At 46.2% G+C, this 16,612-nt stretch overlaps 2 protein-coding genes across 3 annotated transcripts in view; one reads left to right on the top strand and one right to left on the bottom strand.

Moving 5' to 3' along the window:
* The window catches only part of LOC134513623 (24-hydroxycholesterol 7-alpha-hydroxylase), a 30,865-nt gene extending 28,580 nt beyond the window's left edge, over window positions 1-2,285 (bottom strand). The window contains exon 1 of one of the 2 annotated variants that reach the window (XM_063330623.1): window positions 2,173-2,285. Coding sequence is in view for 1 of the 2 variants with exons in the window: in XM_063330622.1 (XP_063186692.1) it covers window positions 2,173-2,203 (31 nt within the window). In the remaining variant the exon portion in view is untranslated. The remainder of the gene's footprint in view (window positions 1-2,172) is intronic. The other variant, XM_063330622.1, reaches the window with a different exon arrangement.
* Window positions 2,286-2,409: 124 nt separating this feature from the next.
* SLC25A27 (solute carrier family 25 member 27) lies at window positions 2,410-15,525 on the top strand. Its single transcript, XM_063330624.1, has 9 exons — window positions 2,410-2,549; window positions 4,031-4,222; window positions 5,186-5,270; window positions 7,884-8,006; window positions 8,762-8,874; window positions 11,199-11,283; window positions 11,916-12,008; window positions 12,351-12,453; window positions 13,810-15,525. Exons 1-9 carry the CDS (start codon window positions 2,447-2,449, stop codon window positions 13,879-13,881), a joined length of 969 nt encoding a protein of 322 aa, XP_063186694.1. The 5' UTR covers window positions 2,410-2,446; the 3' UTR covers window positions 13,882-15,525.
* The last annotated feature ends 1,087 nt before the right edge of the window (window positions 15,526-16,612 follow it).

Below are 16,612 nucleotides of genomic sequence, written 5' to 3'. Positions count from 1 at the left end.
CTGTTTCCCCATGTCCTTCCTCCTGAACCCTTAGTTCTATCCCATTTCCCTGCCCATGGCAGGGAGGTTGTAACAAGATGATCTTTAAGGTCCCTTCCAACCCAAACCATTCTGTGCTCTCAAATCTCACTAGAATAAAACCACGCTGGCGTCTGAGTAAGAGTTCGACCTGTAGCGTGCTTGAGCTTGTCCTCTACTAACCCAGAGGCCCTACCCACTCACCAGCTTTACGTCTTTTACTAGGAGAAGGATATAGCTCATCACTACCACATTTTGAAACACCATGCCATGGGAACACCGCACTGTTTGTACGGTGCACAGTTTTTACACCACGTTGTATGAACATGATCATTCGATTTAAAGCGCTTTGTACAAATAGAGTTGAACTCCCTTCCTATACAGGAACAGGTGCACAGACAGGCACCTTTGTACCTGTGCAGACAGGCAGTACAGTAAAAGTCGCACAGCAGAAATACACCTGATGACAGCAGGAGGTTAAGAGCTGTGAAAAACAGATCGGTGGCCTTCATTAAACAGTCATGCTGAAATACATTGGGATGTTACCTACGTTGGTCACAGGTGCAGAAGAAAAAGCCCAAACATGTCACCTGTGACAAGCAGGATGTGGATTTCGCAAACTGTCCGGAAGAAACAGATAACTCACTTTTAACTCTGATATTATTACACTTCTATGTTTATCTCTCACAGCTCTTTGTATGTTTCTTTCCTGGTTTTATTTTATCTATTAAATTCTTTCTTTTCCTACAAAGGGACAATATTGATAAAAGAGCAAAAGGCCCTTCGCTGCTACACAAATCAGAGATGTCTATGCAAGCATCTGTCTCCAGGTCAGCCTCATTCCAAATGTCCTGTGGGAAGGGAAAATTCTTCCTCACTGCCATCCCCAAATCAGCCTGGTTTAAAAAAGAACGTATTTCCCCAGACTAAAAACAACCGTGGAGAGCTGCTCTCTCCACAGGCTGCTGCAATGCCTTAAAATAATGGCTTATTTTAAGGATCTGGTTGTTGTCTTCCACCCCCTAAAGCGTGGTTGTGAAATCCCCATCCTTGAAGGTTTTCAGGTGACCAAACAAGTCCCTGGGCAACCTGATGTAACCCTGAAGCTATCCCTGCTCTGAGCTGAGGACTGTACTAGATGCCCTCTAGAGGTCCTCTCTGCCCTAAATTAAGCTACCAATTGATGACACACAGGCTGATGTATAGTGGCACAAGCTGAGCCAAGCCCGGAAAACAGCTATGGAAGGAGGCACGAAAGCACTAACGGCAGATTGCATAAACTGCAATGTGCCTTCTTCCCATTTTAATCAGGGTTCCGTCAGTGGTTTCTCCTATTACTGCATGAATTCTAACAAATTCTAACCCATAGAAGGGTCCAATTTAAAACCGGTTACTGGTGAGTGACAAGATGAATTCAGCTCACTTCAGCTGAATATTCCACCTGCAGTCATCCCTTCATTTCCCTGAATTGTTGTGACCTGGACTGCACACCAAAATGTTAGCCAGACGGGGGGTGTATGGCGGGGGGTGGTGTTCTGGGATAAGTTTCTGTGACCTAAAAAATCCTCAAATCCTCGGCATGAGGATTAATGATTAACGGCTAATGATTAACTTAGTGATTCAGCTGAGCCTTAATGATAAATGAAAAGCGCCTCTTGAACAGCACATGCCTTACTCTTTTTTTTCTCTTTTCGTGATGAGAACATAAATATGCCTGCATTAATTTAAGAGAAATTAGGAGTGGCACACAATTAACAGTGCTTCAGCATTCAGCCAGGAAAAGCTTGCAACTTGTCACATACGGGGCTTTGGGCAGAGATCGGCTTCTGTCCTCCTGGGTTTGTGTGCCTCTCGCTCAAACCGCGCTGCTCTGCACCTAATCCCCAGGAGAAGTGAATTTTCACAAGCACCAGGAATTTAGTTCTCCAGCTCGGCATGTTGCTAACGCAGCCTTCCTTAAACCAGATCTGGATCAATTCATCCATCTTGGGTGCCGGCACAGGGACGCAGTTTGGGGCTCCCGAGGCGCTGCTGTCAAACAGCACCCCATAAAGCAAACAGACCCCATGTTCTCATAATCTTGAGGTCTCACTAATGATATTATTTTTTTTTTTTTAGTATAGATAACTGGCAAAATTGTACATATGACTGTACCTGCACTGACGGTTTCCTGGCAGCGGGTCATGTTGGTGACAGACTACATTTCCCAGGAGCCTGTTGCGCCGGAGCCTCTTGTGTCACCGCAGGAGGACCTCGCAGCTCTGCAGCAGGCACTTGGGCTGCTGCGGATCCTGGTGCTGGAGCTGGAGAAACATGACCTTCAGCAATTTGTCTCCTAAGCGACCCAGAACAGAGCTGAGCTAGGGTCTGCTTGTCCTCCAGACCCTCGCGGGGTGGCTGGTTAGCCTTGTTTCATGTTAGACGCTAGATGTCACCTGCAGAAGAAGAGAAGAGCTTACCTCTTCCAGAGAGATGGCCCCGAGCCAGCAAATTCGCTCTGTCAGCCTGTGCAGCGGCTGTGGCAGAACTAGGTACAACTCACTGTGATTTTCTGAGAGGGAAGGGGGTCAAAATTTACTTATGGGGGGCTGGGGGGACTTCAGTCCCCGGACACCTCGTTCCTCGGTGTTCGCTCCGGCTTTTCCGCTCCAGCAAATCTGTTCGTTCCACTCTGCTCGTCGTGACTTTTCAATAATTTAAGCCTTGCAAGTGTTTTACGCCACCTGACTGTGGCTGGAGGGAGGGGGTTTTTGAAGTCAAAATCTTTGCCTCCAAGACGGAAGGGCTGCAGTCACAACAGAGCAGTCGTGACTAATTTAAGTTTTGCGCTTGCTGGGTTTCTGGAAGAAAACTAAAGAGGCAGGATGACCCGTTGTCTAAGTTAGTAGCAAAGGGGCTGACTTCTTCAGGAATCTGCTTTGCATAGTTAATGCAGGTTAATCAAAGAAAAAATTGAATCTTAGGTTTCTGGTTACAGTGAGATGTCTGTAAAAGTATAGTAAGCTGAGTAAACTGCTTGCTGAAACGCAGGAAAGAAGCACCCTGGCATCTGCGTAGCACTACTTAGTGATCAGTAACTTATTTTCAATAATTCTCAGCATATTCTGTATAATTTCTACAAGCTTTTACGGGCAAACCGGTTGCATTGCTCTGATTTATAACTTCACAATCTTTGTTAATCTTCAAACATGAATACCAAACTCAATGCATGAATAGACTGTAAATCTGCTGAGGCTTTGACTCCATTCCCCTAATATCACTGAACCCTGCTCTGGAAGGACCCCGTAGCGTGGCGTGTTGCAGAGGTATCGAACCAAAGACAACCCCTGCTCCTGGGAACTCACCACCTGAGACACCTCTGGCCTGGAACTGAAATTAGCGGCAGCAAATATGTGCCCCTACTGCTTCAGGAGCAGCCCTGGGAAGCTGAGATTGAGGTGGAGCACCTTTCCTGGCCACAAGTTATTTCAATGAGGGAAATAAGAGACTAAAGGCGATTTTTGCGTCTGCATCAGGAAAGCAGCCTGGTTTAGGTTGGTTCATTGGATAGATGCTCACCTGCATGTGTGTCTGCATTGTGAAGGCCACTGTGGGGTTGCTCCTGACTGTAACGTTGTGCTGCCGCTGTGCTGGGCAGAATAGGCCACGTGCTTGATAAGATACTTGACTGATCTTTATTCAGGGGGAGTAACTGGAACAGGATTTTTTAATCCAGTCCCTTGGAAAGTACGCATATCGCATAACAAATCTGCAAAAAGAAATACGGGAGAAAGACTCGGTGTTTGATGGGAATGTATTTTGGTTGCTCATGCCCAGAGCCACTTTTAACAGATCTGGACGTGAATCTCCTGTTCTCCACCAATCACCTGCACCGCCGTTGGGTACAGTCCCTGTTGCCTGCTGCTGCTTGCACAGCCCCCTTGGCCGCCTGGCAGCGAGGACTGTGGCACCGATGTCACCAGTGTGGCAGGTCTCCCCGTATTCATGTTTGTTCCCTGCTCTTTCTCTTCAGTGACTTTTCCCCTGGATCTCACGAAAACTCGGCTGCAGGTCCAAGGTGAAGCTGCTGTTCACCGCAATGGAGCTGCCGGCGGCCAGGCTGTCCCTTACCGTGGCATGCTGCGCACCGCGGCTGGCATCGTGCGAGAGGAGGGCTTAGGAAAGCTCTGGCAAGGAGCCACGCCGGCCGTCTACCGCCACATAGGTGATTATCTCCTCACAACGGGACAAGTTTGGGTCCTGCCTTCTGTGGCCAACAGCCTTTTGGTGTGAGCTTGACATATCTTCTTGTACTTTAAATACATCTGTGAGGACTTCTTCAGTCTACCCTGCAATCCCACTTTCACCGAATCACAGAATCACAGAATGGTAGGGGTTGGAAGGCACCTCTGGAGATCACCTAGTCCAACCCCCTGCCAGAGCAGGGTCACCCAGAGCAGGCCGCACAAGAACACATCCAGGCGGGTTTTGAATGACTACAGAGAAGGAGAGTCCGCCACCTCTCTGGGCAGCCTGTGAAATATATAGGAACTTTGAAATATATAGGATTCTGGCTCAACGTCCTCCCTTCCCTCTCTTGACCATTCCTTCACAGCCTTAATCTGGCTTCTGGGAAAACAAAATATAATTTCCCCATGGTCTTTGCAGGAAGGTCTTCAGTGCAAGCAGACACTCAAGAGTCCTCAGAACAATTAGTACCTTTCATTTGAGGGAAGTGGGGCTGGGCTGGGCAAAAAAGATAAGGTTGCAAGCGCTAGGATGAAGAAATGCATTGGTGGTTTGGCCCCAGGTAACAGCTTTCTGTGTTTCATTTGGAAATATGGTGACAACAACAAACCTCAAAAGCACACGTGGGAGGTTTTGTTCTTGGAACCAGCTGAGAGGGAAGCAATGAGGTTGTGTCTCCTCAGTGTGCAGGCATAAGCCATGCTGCTTCCTGTCAGACGTATGGCTCAGCCAGAGAGATTCTCTGATGCTAAGAAGTTCTGGCTGTAGCATGGTTGCCAGGCAGCCCCCTCGCTTTCCCCATTTTGATCACGAACGTGAGAGCAGTGACCAGCTGACCCAGGCAAGCTCCCGAGTGTTTTACAAGTCTCTTGATCTATCACAGCGTGAACCTCCAGAAAGGGCAGACCCAAGAATCATCTCCTGCTTTTGTTTTCCACAGTGTACTCTGGCGTTCGGATGGTTGCGTACGAACACCTCCGTGACTCCGTGCTTGGCAGGTCTGAGGATGAAAGCTTTCCTTTCTGGTAATGTTGCGTAGTTATGCTTTTGCCTGTTTCGGGATTGTCCTTACTGTAGGAGTCCTGCAGCCCTAAAAGCTGTCTTTTCCTCATGGCTTGCCTACCCTAAAGAGGGTAAATATAAAGTAGGGGTTTAAGTACCAGTAAGGACTTTCTGATTTTAGTTTCAGAGCAGTATCTTTTCATTCAGCTGGAAACAGGACTAAGAAATATTGAAATATTACAAGGCCAAGTGCAAGGTCCTGCACCTGCACAGGGCAATCCCCAGCACAGACACAGGCTGGGTGGACAACGGATTGAGAGCAGCCGGGAGGAGAAGGACTTGGGGGTGTTGGTTGATGAGAAGCTCAACATGAGCCAGCAATGTGTGCTCACAGCCCAGAAAGCCAACTGCATCCTGGGCTGCATCAAAAGCAGCGTGGCCAGCAGGGCGAGGGAGGGGATTCTGTGCCTCTGCTCTGCTCTCATGAGACCCCACCTGGAGCCCTGTGTCCAGCTCTGGAGTCCCCAACATAAGAAGGTTATGGACCTGTTGGAGTAGGCCCAAAGGAGGGCCATGAAGATGATCAGAGGGCTGGAGCACCTCTGCTATGAGGACAGGCTGAGAGAGTTGGGGTTGTTCAGCCTGGAGAAGAGGAGGCTCTAGGGAGACCTTATAGACGCCTTTCAGTACCTAAAGGGGGCCTACAGGAAAGCTGGAAAGGGACTTTTTACAAGGGCATGTGGTGACAGGACAAGGGGTAATGGCTTCAAACTGGAAGAGGGGAGATTTAGAGTAGATATTAGCAAGAAATTATTTACTGTGAGAGTGGTAAAACATTGGAACAGGCTGCCCAGAGAAGCTGTGGCTGCCCCATCCCTGGAAGTGCTCAAGGCCAGGCTGGATGGGGCTTTGAGCAGCCTGGTCTAGTGGGAGGTGTCCCTGCCCATGGTAGGGGGGTTGGAACTAGATGATCTTCAAGGTCTCTTCCAACTCTAACCATTCTATGATTCTATGATTCTACGAAATACATTTCTCAGAGGCTTAACTAGGACCATGATTAGTTTAATAAGGATACTCTGCTAAAGAGATGGAGAAACATGATGAACCACATCAATAGGAGCAGCCGTCCTGGGCTGGCGGGGATCAGCCTGGATCGGAGTGGAGGTCGGGCAGCTTTGCCATGACTCAAGGTCTGCGATGCAGTGGCAGCTCTTTTATTTCCACATGGGCCAGGGGATGTTGGGAAGTGCAGGTGACTCGTGGCTGACTGTACCGCTGTGGAGAGAGGGTGAGCTATTGCACAAACCTGACGCCAGCGTGAGTAACTGCGACTAATCCCACAGCTGCCTGCGTAATGCAAACCAGAGGTTCAGCTGAGCCAAGCTAGGCTCGCAGCTTGTACCTCGCTCAGCTCCGAGGTCACCCGAGAGCTTGATTAGCTCCACGCGGGGTGAGGACATGTTTCCAAAGGTGTGATCGACATGTCAAATATCCTCTGGAGCCTTGCAGAAAAGAAGTGAGGGGTGATACATCTCAGATTTCCAACTCCTGGAGGGAGGGGTCCCGCTATGTGTTGTCCAGCAGCTGTATGGCAATGCTCCGCTGTTTCGCTGCTTGCCGGACGGCCTGGGTAAGAAATTATACGGCCATTGGATTATTAACGGGGAGTGTAAGAATAGGCTGGTTTGCTGAGTCTGGTGGTGTATTTTAGCCCAAGAGATGGAAATTTCCTGGCTACTGAAGAGGCAGATTGTGAAGACACTATTTTGTTCCTATCTGTAGTTGTCACCCTGAGTTAAATCTGTGCATCCTTCCTGAGGAGACAAGTGATCCCCAGAAAAAACAACCCTAAAGTCTTAGTTTTGCAAGTTCAATTCAGCAACACTTAAATCTCACACAATCCCATTTTGACAATGCAAGCAGTATACAGTCACAGAATTAACTGTTTGTGGGGAATGAAGCAGTTTTCTGTAATTTTTGCAAAATTTGGTGATTTCTAGTTGTTAAATCCTTATAATCATATACAGTATCATATCCAATGAAGTATTTTACTCCAAAATAAAATCTGGGGTCCAAAATGTAACTGTTTTTAAGATGGGATTTATAAAATCTAATACAGATAACATACTTGTCATGCCTGATGCTATGGGAAGGGGCAACTTGGGATAGTACTGAAATTTCTGGTTCTACTAAAATAAGTAGAACCAGAAAATTAACACAACTCATCTAGTAGCAACAGGAGATAAAGAAAAGTTTTATGTATCAGCAAGCAGTTTAGAGTTTCAGATTGGCATTCAGTTATTATAATATATGGAGCACCATCCCTCACTCCGTACCTTGACATCCTGCCTTTAAATCTTATGTGAGGAGCACAATGTAACCTGCAGAGGAAGCAGAGCACTTTGGTGATGTATAATAACTTGATTTTTTTCCAGATGCATTTTAACCTTTTCTTAAAACTGACAGAAATATTACTGACTACCTTAACTGCTTGCAGTCACCACAATTATTACCCTAACTTTTAACCATTTACTTCTTTCACGTGGGTCGTGCTGCTGAACCCTTCAGCTCAAGCACTGCAATTTGCGAAGATTTTCAGTGTATTCTGGTGGACTTTTTTTTCCCCTGTTTGCCAGGAAAGCTGTAGTTGGAGGCATGTCTGCGGGTGCCATCGGACAGTTTTTCGCCAGCCCGACTGACCTGGTGAAGGTGCAGATGCAGATGGAAGGAAAAAGGAAGTTGGAAGGAAAGCCGTCACGGTTGGTTCCTCTCAAAGCTGGTGGTTTTTTCCTGTTAATGGTTACCCTTTGGCTGAGGGTGTGGTTCTTTCTGTTTTCTGCCACCCCCTCTCCCCAGCTGCTTAGGGCCCTTTCGGGGAAAAGCAATGCCTGGGAGGCACACAATGGTTCTGGGCAGTGAAGACGCTGGGGGATCCAAGACTTCCTCCTTATTGCATTCATATCCACCGTCCTCATTCTGATGGATTGGTCCCAGAGACCACAAACCCTCGCCCATCCTACACGTGCAGCACATCCATGCCAGCGCTCTGACGGAGGAGGGAAGGATGCTTTCTGAAGAAGGGAAGCTGGGAGAAAGGACGGGGGAAATGGCTCGTGCAGGATGCAGAGATGCAGGGAAGGGCTGGGTCACCTGCAGACAGCAGGGCTCAAAACCCTCTGCAGATACCAGAATGTGCTGCTCTTTGCATCCAAAACTGCTGGCATCCTTTGGTGTCTCGTACATTTAGTATTGCAAGACAGCTGTGGGATCAAAGGGTTTGTTGTTAGCGGCCAGATTGATGCTTACCAGGGCGGCTGGTACGTTTGGTAAAATACTGCGGCATGAAAGTCAAAGATGGACCAAAAAATGAATCAAAAAACGGATACGGAGGACCGGATCCTCACAGGTATAAATTGCCTTTCCTATGTGAGGACCTGGCGCAGCAAAGGGCTGGAATATGCAAAGATTTCTCCACAGATGGGCTCTCTACCTACTGGTTGCATATTGATTTCAGGTTTCGAGGCGTGCACCATGCATTTATGAAGATCCTGTCCGAAGGAGGAATACGAGGGCTTTGGGCTGGATGGGTGCCAAATGTCCAGAGAGCGGCTCTGGTGAACATGGGAGGTAAATTTCCTAACTTGGTCTGCAGCACTTAAGGCCACGTCTAAGCTTTAAGGAGAGTTCAGCTGCTCCCCTGGTCTTCATCTCTTGGTTGTCTACACTGAGGACCTATTTGAAGCACACTAAAAGTGACTTCTGCCTTGAGCATTTTGTTCCTGTGGACATCAAGTTGCCTAAAAATAACAGTGTGTGCTTGAGCCTGAGGGACGGTGAGCTGGGAGCTGAGAGGGGGTCCACAGCCAGCCACGACCCAGCTCCCTGGTGCCCAAGCAAGGTGAGCAGGGCAGAGGCAGTGAAGGCAGCCAGGTTCCACCAAGATCCAGATCCTCAGGGAAGCATATGGTGATGAGGCATCTCTGAGGCCGAGCCAGGAAGCTGAGCCAGCATCAGGTCTGGTGAGGCCCACCAGGGTCAGTCAGACACAGCCCAGTTATCACCAGCAAGTCCATGGTGATAAGAAAGGTCCAAGGTCGAGCTAGGGAGACAGCCCATGGGTCAGTGTCCAGATAAAACAAGGTCCACAGCCCAGACATGGTGTGATGGAGCTGCAGACAGTGTAGTTCGGGCAGGGGCTGAGGGTTATAAGGTGGGGCGGCTGCCTGAGTGCTCAGCTGATCCAAGAATCACAGAATCACACAGAATCACAGAAACTTCAGAGTTGGAAGGGACCTCTAGAGATCATCTAGTCCAACTCCCCTGCCAAAGCAGGATTGCCCAGAGCACATTACTCAGGGCTGCATCCAGGCGAGTCTTGAAAGCCTCCAGAGAAGGGGACTCCACAACCTCCCTGGGCAGCCTGTTCCAGTGCTCTGTCACCCTCACTGTAAAGAAGTTTTTCCATGTATTTGATCGTAACTTCCTATGTTCCAACTTGTTCCCATTGCCACTCGTCCTGTCACTGGGAACCATTGAAAAGAGTCTGGCACCATCCTCCTTCAACCCACCCTTTAGATACTTGTATGCCATAATAAGGTCTCCCCTCAGCCTTCTCTTCTCCAGGCTAAAGAGTCCCAGCTCTCTCAGCCTTTCCTCATAAGGGAGATGCTCCAGTCCCATAATCATCTTGGTTGCCCTTCGCTGGACTCGCTCCAGTAGTTCCCTGTCCCTCTTGAACCGGGGAGCCCAAAACTGGACACAGTACTCCAGTTGTGGCCTCACCAGTGCAGAGTAGAGGGGGAGAATGACCTCCCTCGACCTACTGGCCACACTCTTCCCTATGCAGCCCAGGATTCCATTGAATCCATTGAAGAAGCCCTCACTCTTTCCACATATAGATAGAGCTTTCCTGTGTCTCTCCAAAACTGCTAGGATATGTCAGGTGGTCTTTGCTCTCCTTCCTGGCATTCTGTTTATAAAGTAAGGAGGGAGATGTCTTTGGGACCGAAAGACGCCACCTGTGGATGCCCACCATAAATACTTTGTGCTTGGTGGCACATATTATAGCATTGCCTTGGCAATTTTTTATTTTGCATGCTTAAATCTCTTTGGCGTGACAGCTTCTAATTTCTACGTCATTCAGCACAGGGATATGCTAGCAGCATGACCAAAAAATATCTTTGAAGATAGGAGAGGCGGTGTAAGCTTACACCTTGCTAAGCAGCAGTAAAGGAATTACTGGATGGATAATGTTTGCAGCAGGAGCTGTTAAATGAGGGCTATAGAATGACTGTTAACTAAGGTACGTATCTCCATACAGAACGTTGACGTGTGGTCTCAGCGTGTAAACTTAAATGAGAAAACTCTTTTACAAGTGGGAAATGATCTCCACTGGGTATGTTTGGGCGGGGAGGGTCATCCTGGTTAGTACGCTGGGCTCTCAAGTTTTAAGGTCAGGACATTGGAAACGTAACCCAGATCTGCTGTTAAGTTTCAGATCACTGTCTTTCATTCAGATGCCCAGATGCCATAACTCACATCTGCTTTCAGAAGAACATGACATAACTTCTGTGCCATCATCTACTTTTTTTAACATTTCTAATGTTTTTATAACACTTGCGCGGAGGTGGGAGGGGTAGAACTGTCCTTATTGTGATGTTTCTGGGTTTGGTTAATGAGTTCTTTTGCAGAATTTTCCACTTGAGATCCATTTTATCATTTGTAGGGTAAATCAGAGAAGATGGTAGTAAAAGCGAGCATGTACTCAGATGTCTAATGACAGGATTTAGGTGCCACAACCGTCATCAGAAACTGGGGACGGAGCACTAGCCGTGCCAATGGGAGGAGCTGCACTGGAAGTTTAGGTCTTGCCAAGCCTCCATCCATGTCAGTAATGAACAGACATCATTTACTTATGAAAATGCTGGTTTTTCTCATTATCCTCTTTACAGATCTGACCACTTATGACTCAGTGAAACACTTTTTGCTTCTGAACACGCCGCTCGTGGACAATAGTGTGACTCACAGCATTGCCAGGTGCCGTGTTCCCCGATTACCTCTTTTCTGCTGCAGAATGTTTCCATGTTCTTGAATCTGCCTCTCTGTGCCAACACAAGCCGCTATTATTTGGGAGTGATACTGATGATAAAATGCACCCTTTATAGATACTTTTTTTGCCTGAGAGCAAAAGGACAAAGGACACAAGACAAAGAATGCAACCATTGCTACAAAACTGCCCTCACGAGAAGTGCCTTGCTGATGCATTTAAACACCTCCCCCATCTGTGAGAGCACAGGAATTTTCACTTTTCTAGAATCGCTACTATTTTTTCTAACCTAGTTTTAATTTTAGCAAATCATAAGAATGAGCAGTATAAATCTGCTTTATATAAACAGCTAAAATAAATTCATATCATAAATTGCCTGTTATGGATCCTTTATCCCTGCCTCAGAAATGCACACAGAGGTGAGGGACGCTGTCGCTGGGAGGACATCAGAGCAAAAGCCTCCTCCCCAATCAAGTTTATGTTAATTTATGAGGCATTACTCATGATTTTATGGTAACTGTTTTAATATAGCGTATCATACATTATTAGAACTGGAATCACGATGCTTAAATTGTTGTGATAAATCTTAGTTTCTCATTTAAGTATCTGTTGCTGTTGACAGTTGCTGTTCTGGCCTGGTAGCTGCTGTTCTGGGAACTCCTGCTGACGTGGTCAAAACCCGGATAATGAACCAGCCGAGAGATAAGCAGGGGAGGTACAGACACTTCAGAGACTTGACTTTTCAGTAGAAAATTGAAACCCTGAGTCTCACTGGTTTCACTGGGAGAGAAGTGCAAAGTTTCTAATTTGATCTTCATCTTTTTGATGATCATTTTACTGGTTTAGTAAACGTCTGGGGGGCGTTGTTGTGATGGCCGCCTAAGCATACCCAGTTACTCCAGTGGATTTCAGTTCTGATGAGACTCCAGTGAGCCTACAAAAGAGCTCGTGCTTGTACAAATTTATCAGATACAAATTATTTTTCAGGAGGGATGGGATTTTTTAAAATCACCTGTTGGTAGTCCTAACAGTATTTGTTCTCCTTGCACACTGCTAGAGGTCTGCTGTATAAGTCTTCCACGGACTGCTTGATTCAAACTGTACAGGGTGAAGGGTTTATGTCTCTATACAAAGGCTTTATACCAACCTGGATGCGAATGGTAAGTGCCTTCTAACTCTCTTTACAAGACAGTTGAACAATGTGTCATTAAAATCTAAGGAGTTCATTCTGTGTCAATGCTTTTCCAAAACTATTTGGGTCTCTTGATTTATTTAACTGCAGTTAGCATAGTTGAATGTAGTGGATGACACAAGTGCATGCAGTGTCACTTCCCCCATGTTGCCTCTTGCATCTCTTTAATTTGGAAAATGCTGTCCTGATTAATTGCTAGTGATTTTCCTTGCTTTTTTTTTTTTTACAATTTCAGGCTCCCTCCTTTCTCCCTTCCTAAACTCACCTTTGTTCCCTTCTTACTCCCAGCCCTGGACTCCCTTTGCATCTCTCTTACTTCCATTCCTCCTCTCCTGATCACAGAATTGCTTTATTACTGCTCCACCCCGGATCTCACTTTTGCCCCTCTTGTATTCAGGGCAGCGGCTTTCTCCTGCGCGCTGCTGGGCCGTTAAAGCTAGGTCTGTATAATTAAGCCAAGCAGCAGTTGGAGCCTGGGAACCGGAACCTGGCTGTCTCGGCTGTTAGTTTGGGCAAGGGACAATTCCCAACAGCGAATCTAGATGTGACCACTTTTTTTTTTTTTTTGAAGTCTGTAAGAATTTAACAATATGGCTACATTTAGACTCTGATGGCTGGCTTCAAGGTCTTGACGCTGCTTAATTTAGCAGATTGAGCACTAAGATTGAAGGCAAAAGCCTCCCTTCTCTAATTTAACTGAGTACAACAGTGGCCACAGTCTCTGGTAACAGCAATTATAGGAAGGTTCTGCTCAGTTGCACAGTCCCTGTGTCCCTGAGTCGGAGCACATTCAGTATTGGTGGGGTCTTTGCGAGTTTCCTACTAAGCTAAAAATTTCTGTGGAGCACATGCCAACTTAGATTTCCCTAGGGCTTGTAATTTGGGGAATGTTTAGTGAGTATTTAAGAGGAGCAGGTGCCAAACACCAATCTATTGCCAAAAAAACCCCACCAGAGTATCTCAGCTAAATGGGTGCAGGATATAAATTTTATGCAAGGAGAACCGTGTAATTTTCTGATTAAGGTTTTAGAACAAGTAAACCCTTTAATAAAGTTTTTAAAAAGCATTCAGCCTGAAGTAGCCCCCAAGTATGAAACATTTCAGCTCATTTATGGGTTAGCAAGCAGAAAAATTAAAGTTTTGGGCGTCTTGTGAAGGACTGTGTAGTCCTAACCGTATGGAACACTATGATTTTTGTATGAAAGACATAATATGAGATGGAGTTTAAGAATGTGATTTTTAAGGGTAGACAGTTTAAACTAATGGTTTTATTTATTGGGTCACTTTTGTTTTAAGCCTCTAATTTCAGTGTTTTCTTTCACAGGCTCCTTGGTCACTGGTATTCTGGCTTACATATGAACAAATCAGAAGGATCTGTGGAGTTAATTCTTTTTAAAATCACGAAACCACTTTAATATTCACAAAACATGGAAGAATCGGAAAGCTGAATTCTCATGCCACAAGGCATCCCGACACCACAGAGAACTAATTAATTTTGGAGATTGGCAGTAGGATCCCATGTATAGGTTGCTGCCCTAAATCCAGACCTTCCGTGTTAGGAGTAGCCATGGCTTAAGGATACTATTTGCTTATCAGACTGCTATATGAAACTTAAGTTATCCTCAGGGTAAAATTGCCACAATGATACTTCAACTAGCAGCCAGCGTCAGCTTTCTGAAACAGTAAACAAAGGTAGAAAAAATCCACCAAGCAAGTAGAATATAATAGTTTGCTTGTTTGATAATAGATGTGGTTCCTATTGTTAAGGACAAAAGCAGGTTGAGCAAAACAGCACTGAACATCTTCTGTGGCTAAGCAGTCCATAAAATTGTTTGGGAATTTTTGTTATTATTACATTTGCACACACATAAAGAACTACCTCGCGTTAGTTTGATGCCTCAGCAAGCCAAGCCTGTAGTGCTAGGAACTGAAAAAGATTAAAGCAGCTTACCTGATTTCAAATTTGCTTTGCACAAAAGGCGGAAGGGGTTGTGTTCCTCATGCTTCCCAGAGACCGCCTGACCTCTTCACTCAACCTTTTGAGCAGTATCCATGAGTGAAATGAAGTCCTGTACCAAGGATATCGAAAGCCTAGTTCACTCTGTCCTTCTTGAGGGACTGATAATACACATATTGTCCACAGGACCTAATTGAACAACTTGTCCCTGTTGGAGTCCCAGTGCTGACGTGGCAGGCCGGGTCATTTAAGGTATCACTTTTCCATGGAAATATACGCTCTGCCCATTTTGAATCTAGATGAAAATACAACATTATTTTCAAAACCACAAAATGTTTGAATATGAGCAATTTTATTTTTTTTTTAACCTAAAGCTCTTCAGATTTCATGGGAAAGGGGACTGCTGCTGTTTGTCACTAGGCTTATCTTTGGCAATCAGGAGTCAAAAATGCAGTATAAAAGCAATCATAATGTAGACAGAACAAAGCTGGCTTTGATTTAGCAATATCTAGTAATGAAATGATTGTACAAGACTTAGTTCTCTGAGTAAATACTCAGGATTTCTTCTAGACTAGTCTTTGCAACTAGTATCTTCAATGTGCCAATTTCTGATTAAATACAGTTTGTGGGTCTTCTTGGCTTGCACTTGTACTTTTTAATTGTATCGTAGATCTGTTGTGGCTGCATGCAATTGGGTGTGTGATTCCAGCCTGGAAAAAATTAATCTCACCATTATTAGGGGGTCAAATTTTGTTCAGAAATACTGTTATTTTTCTAGCTGTCAGCCTGAGAAACTAGTCTGAGTTTTTTCCTTCTTGCACACCATCACCAGTGAATATAAACCAGCAGTCAAAGCAGCCTCTTCAGTTACATCCTCAGTGGTCCTGCCTGCAATCCTGTTACTCAGATAACCCTGGTGAGGGATGTGCAGAAGTACCTGATCTATTGAGTTAACAAACGTAATTTTAGAAGTCTTGTAGTGAAAAACTGTTTTAACTCTTAATAAAGCCTTTTTTTTTTTTGAGCATGAAACACTAAAAAGATTCGTAACAGTGCTGATTCCTCGCATTTTGTATGAAGAAAAATAAAAATAATTTGAATAGGTAAATTTGCCACTTGAATTACTTCTTGGTGCTTTGTAATTGCAATTTTTTCAAGCAGAAGTATCTACCCTATGAAGCACCTGGCCGTATTTATTTAGAACTTACGAGCTTCAGTTTCAGAAGCAAAGAATTAGCCTGAGGATGGCACTGAGGTTCCTTGGCTGGACTCTGATGCGGCCTAAGAAAGGCTCGCTGAAGTCCTGAGCCTTCCTCTTCCTCACACCTCCACTTCTGACCATTGACCCTAAAGGCTGTAAGGCAGCCCCATCAAAACCTTAAAGGTATCTCTGGAAAAAGGTGGGGGTGAAACCAGGGAGAAATCACACGATGGCAGAGCTGAACAGATGAAATTGAGCAGTGTGACAGCACAGACTATCTCGAGGGGGCCACCAAACAGAGCACCCGCGTTTACCGCTTCCTGAGGTCCTCATAGGTGGTAGTAGCCTGCAGCTGACCTACCATCCATAGGGAGGACAGCCCTGGATGCTGCTGTCCCTCTGTCTGGTGTTACCCTCCCCGCGCTGCAGATCATAGAATCACAGAACGGTTTGGTCTGGAAGGCACCCTAAAGATCATCCAGTTCCAACCCCCTGCCATGGGCAGGGTCACCTCCCACCAGACCAGGCTGCTCCAAGCCCCATCCAGCCTGGCCTTGAACACCTCCAGGGATGGGGCAGCCACAGCTTCTCTGGGCAACCTGTTCCAGTGTCTCACCACCCTCAGAGTGAAAAATTTTTTCCTGCTATCTGACCTAAATCTCCCCTCTTCCAGTTTGAAGCCACTGTCCCTTGTCCTATCACTACCTGCCCTTGTAAAAAGTCCCTCTCCGGCTTTCCTGCAGCCCCCCTTCAGATACTGGAAAGCTGCTATAAGGTGTCCCCGGACACTTCTCTTCTCCAGGCTGAACAACCCCAACTCTCTCAGCCTGTCCTCACAGCAGTGGTGTTACAGCCCTCTGATCACCTTTGTGGCCTGCTCTGTACCTGCTCCAACAGGTCCATAACCACCTTGTGCTGAGGGCTCCAGAGCTGGAGGCAGCACTGCAAGTGGGGTCTCTCCAGAGCAGA

The sequence above is a fragment of the Chroicocephalus ridibundus genome, chromosome 3, assembly GCF_963924245.1.
Source record: "Chroicocephalus ridibundus chromosome 3, bChrRid1.1, whole genome shotgun sequence".
Classification (NCBI taxonomy): domain Eukaryota; kingdom Metazoa; phylum Chordata; class Aves; order Charadriiformes; family Laridae; genus Chroicocephalus; species Chroicocephalus ridibundus.
This window is presented reverse-complemented; position numbering and strand designations above follow the sequence as displayed.

Coding starts and splice junctions, on each gene's coding strand:
- SLC25A27 (XM_063330624.1), top strand. CDS start 2,447: ATGTCACCTGCAGAAGAAGAGAAGAGCTTACCTCTTCCAGAGAGATGG. Junction 4,223..5,185: donor GGCCGTCTACCGCCACATAG/GTGATTATCTCC, acceptor TGTTTTCCACAG/TGTACTCTGGCGTTCGGATG. Junction 12,454..13,809: donor TACCAACCTGGATGCGAATG/GTAAGTGCCTTC, acceptor TTTCTTTCACAG/GCTCCTTGGTCACTGGTATT.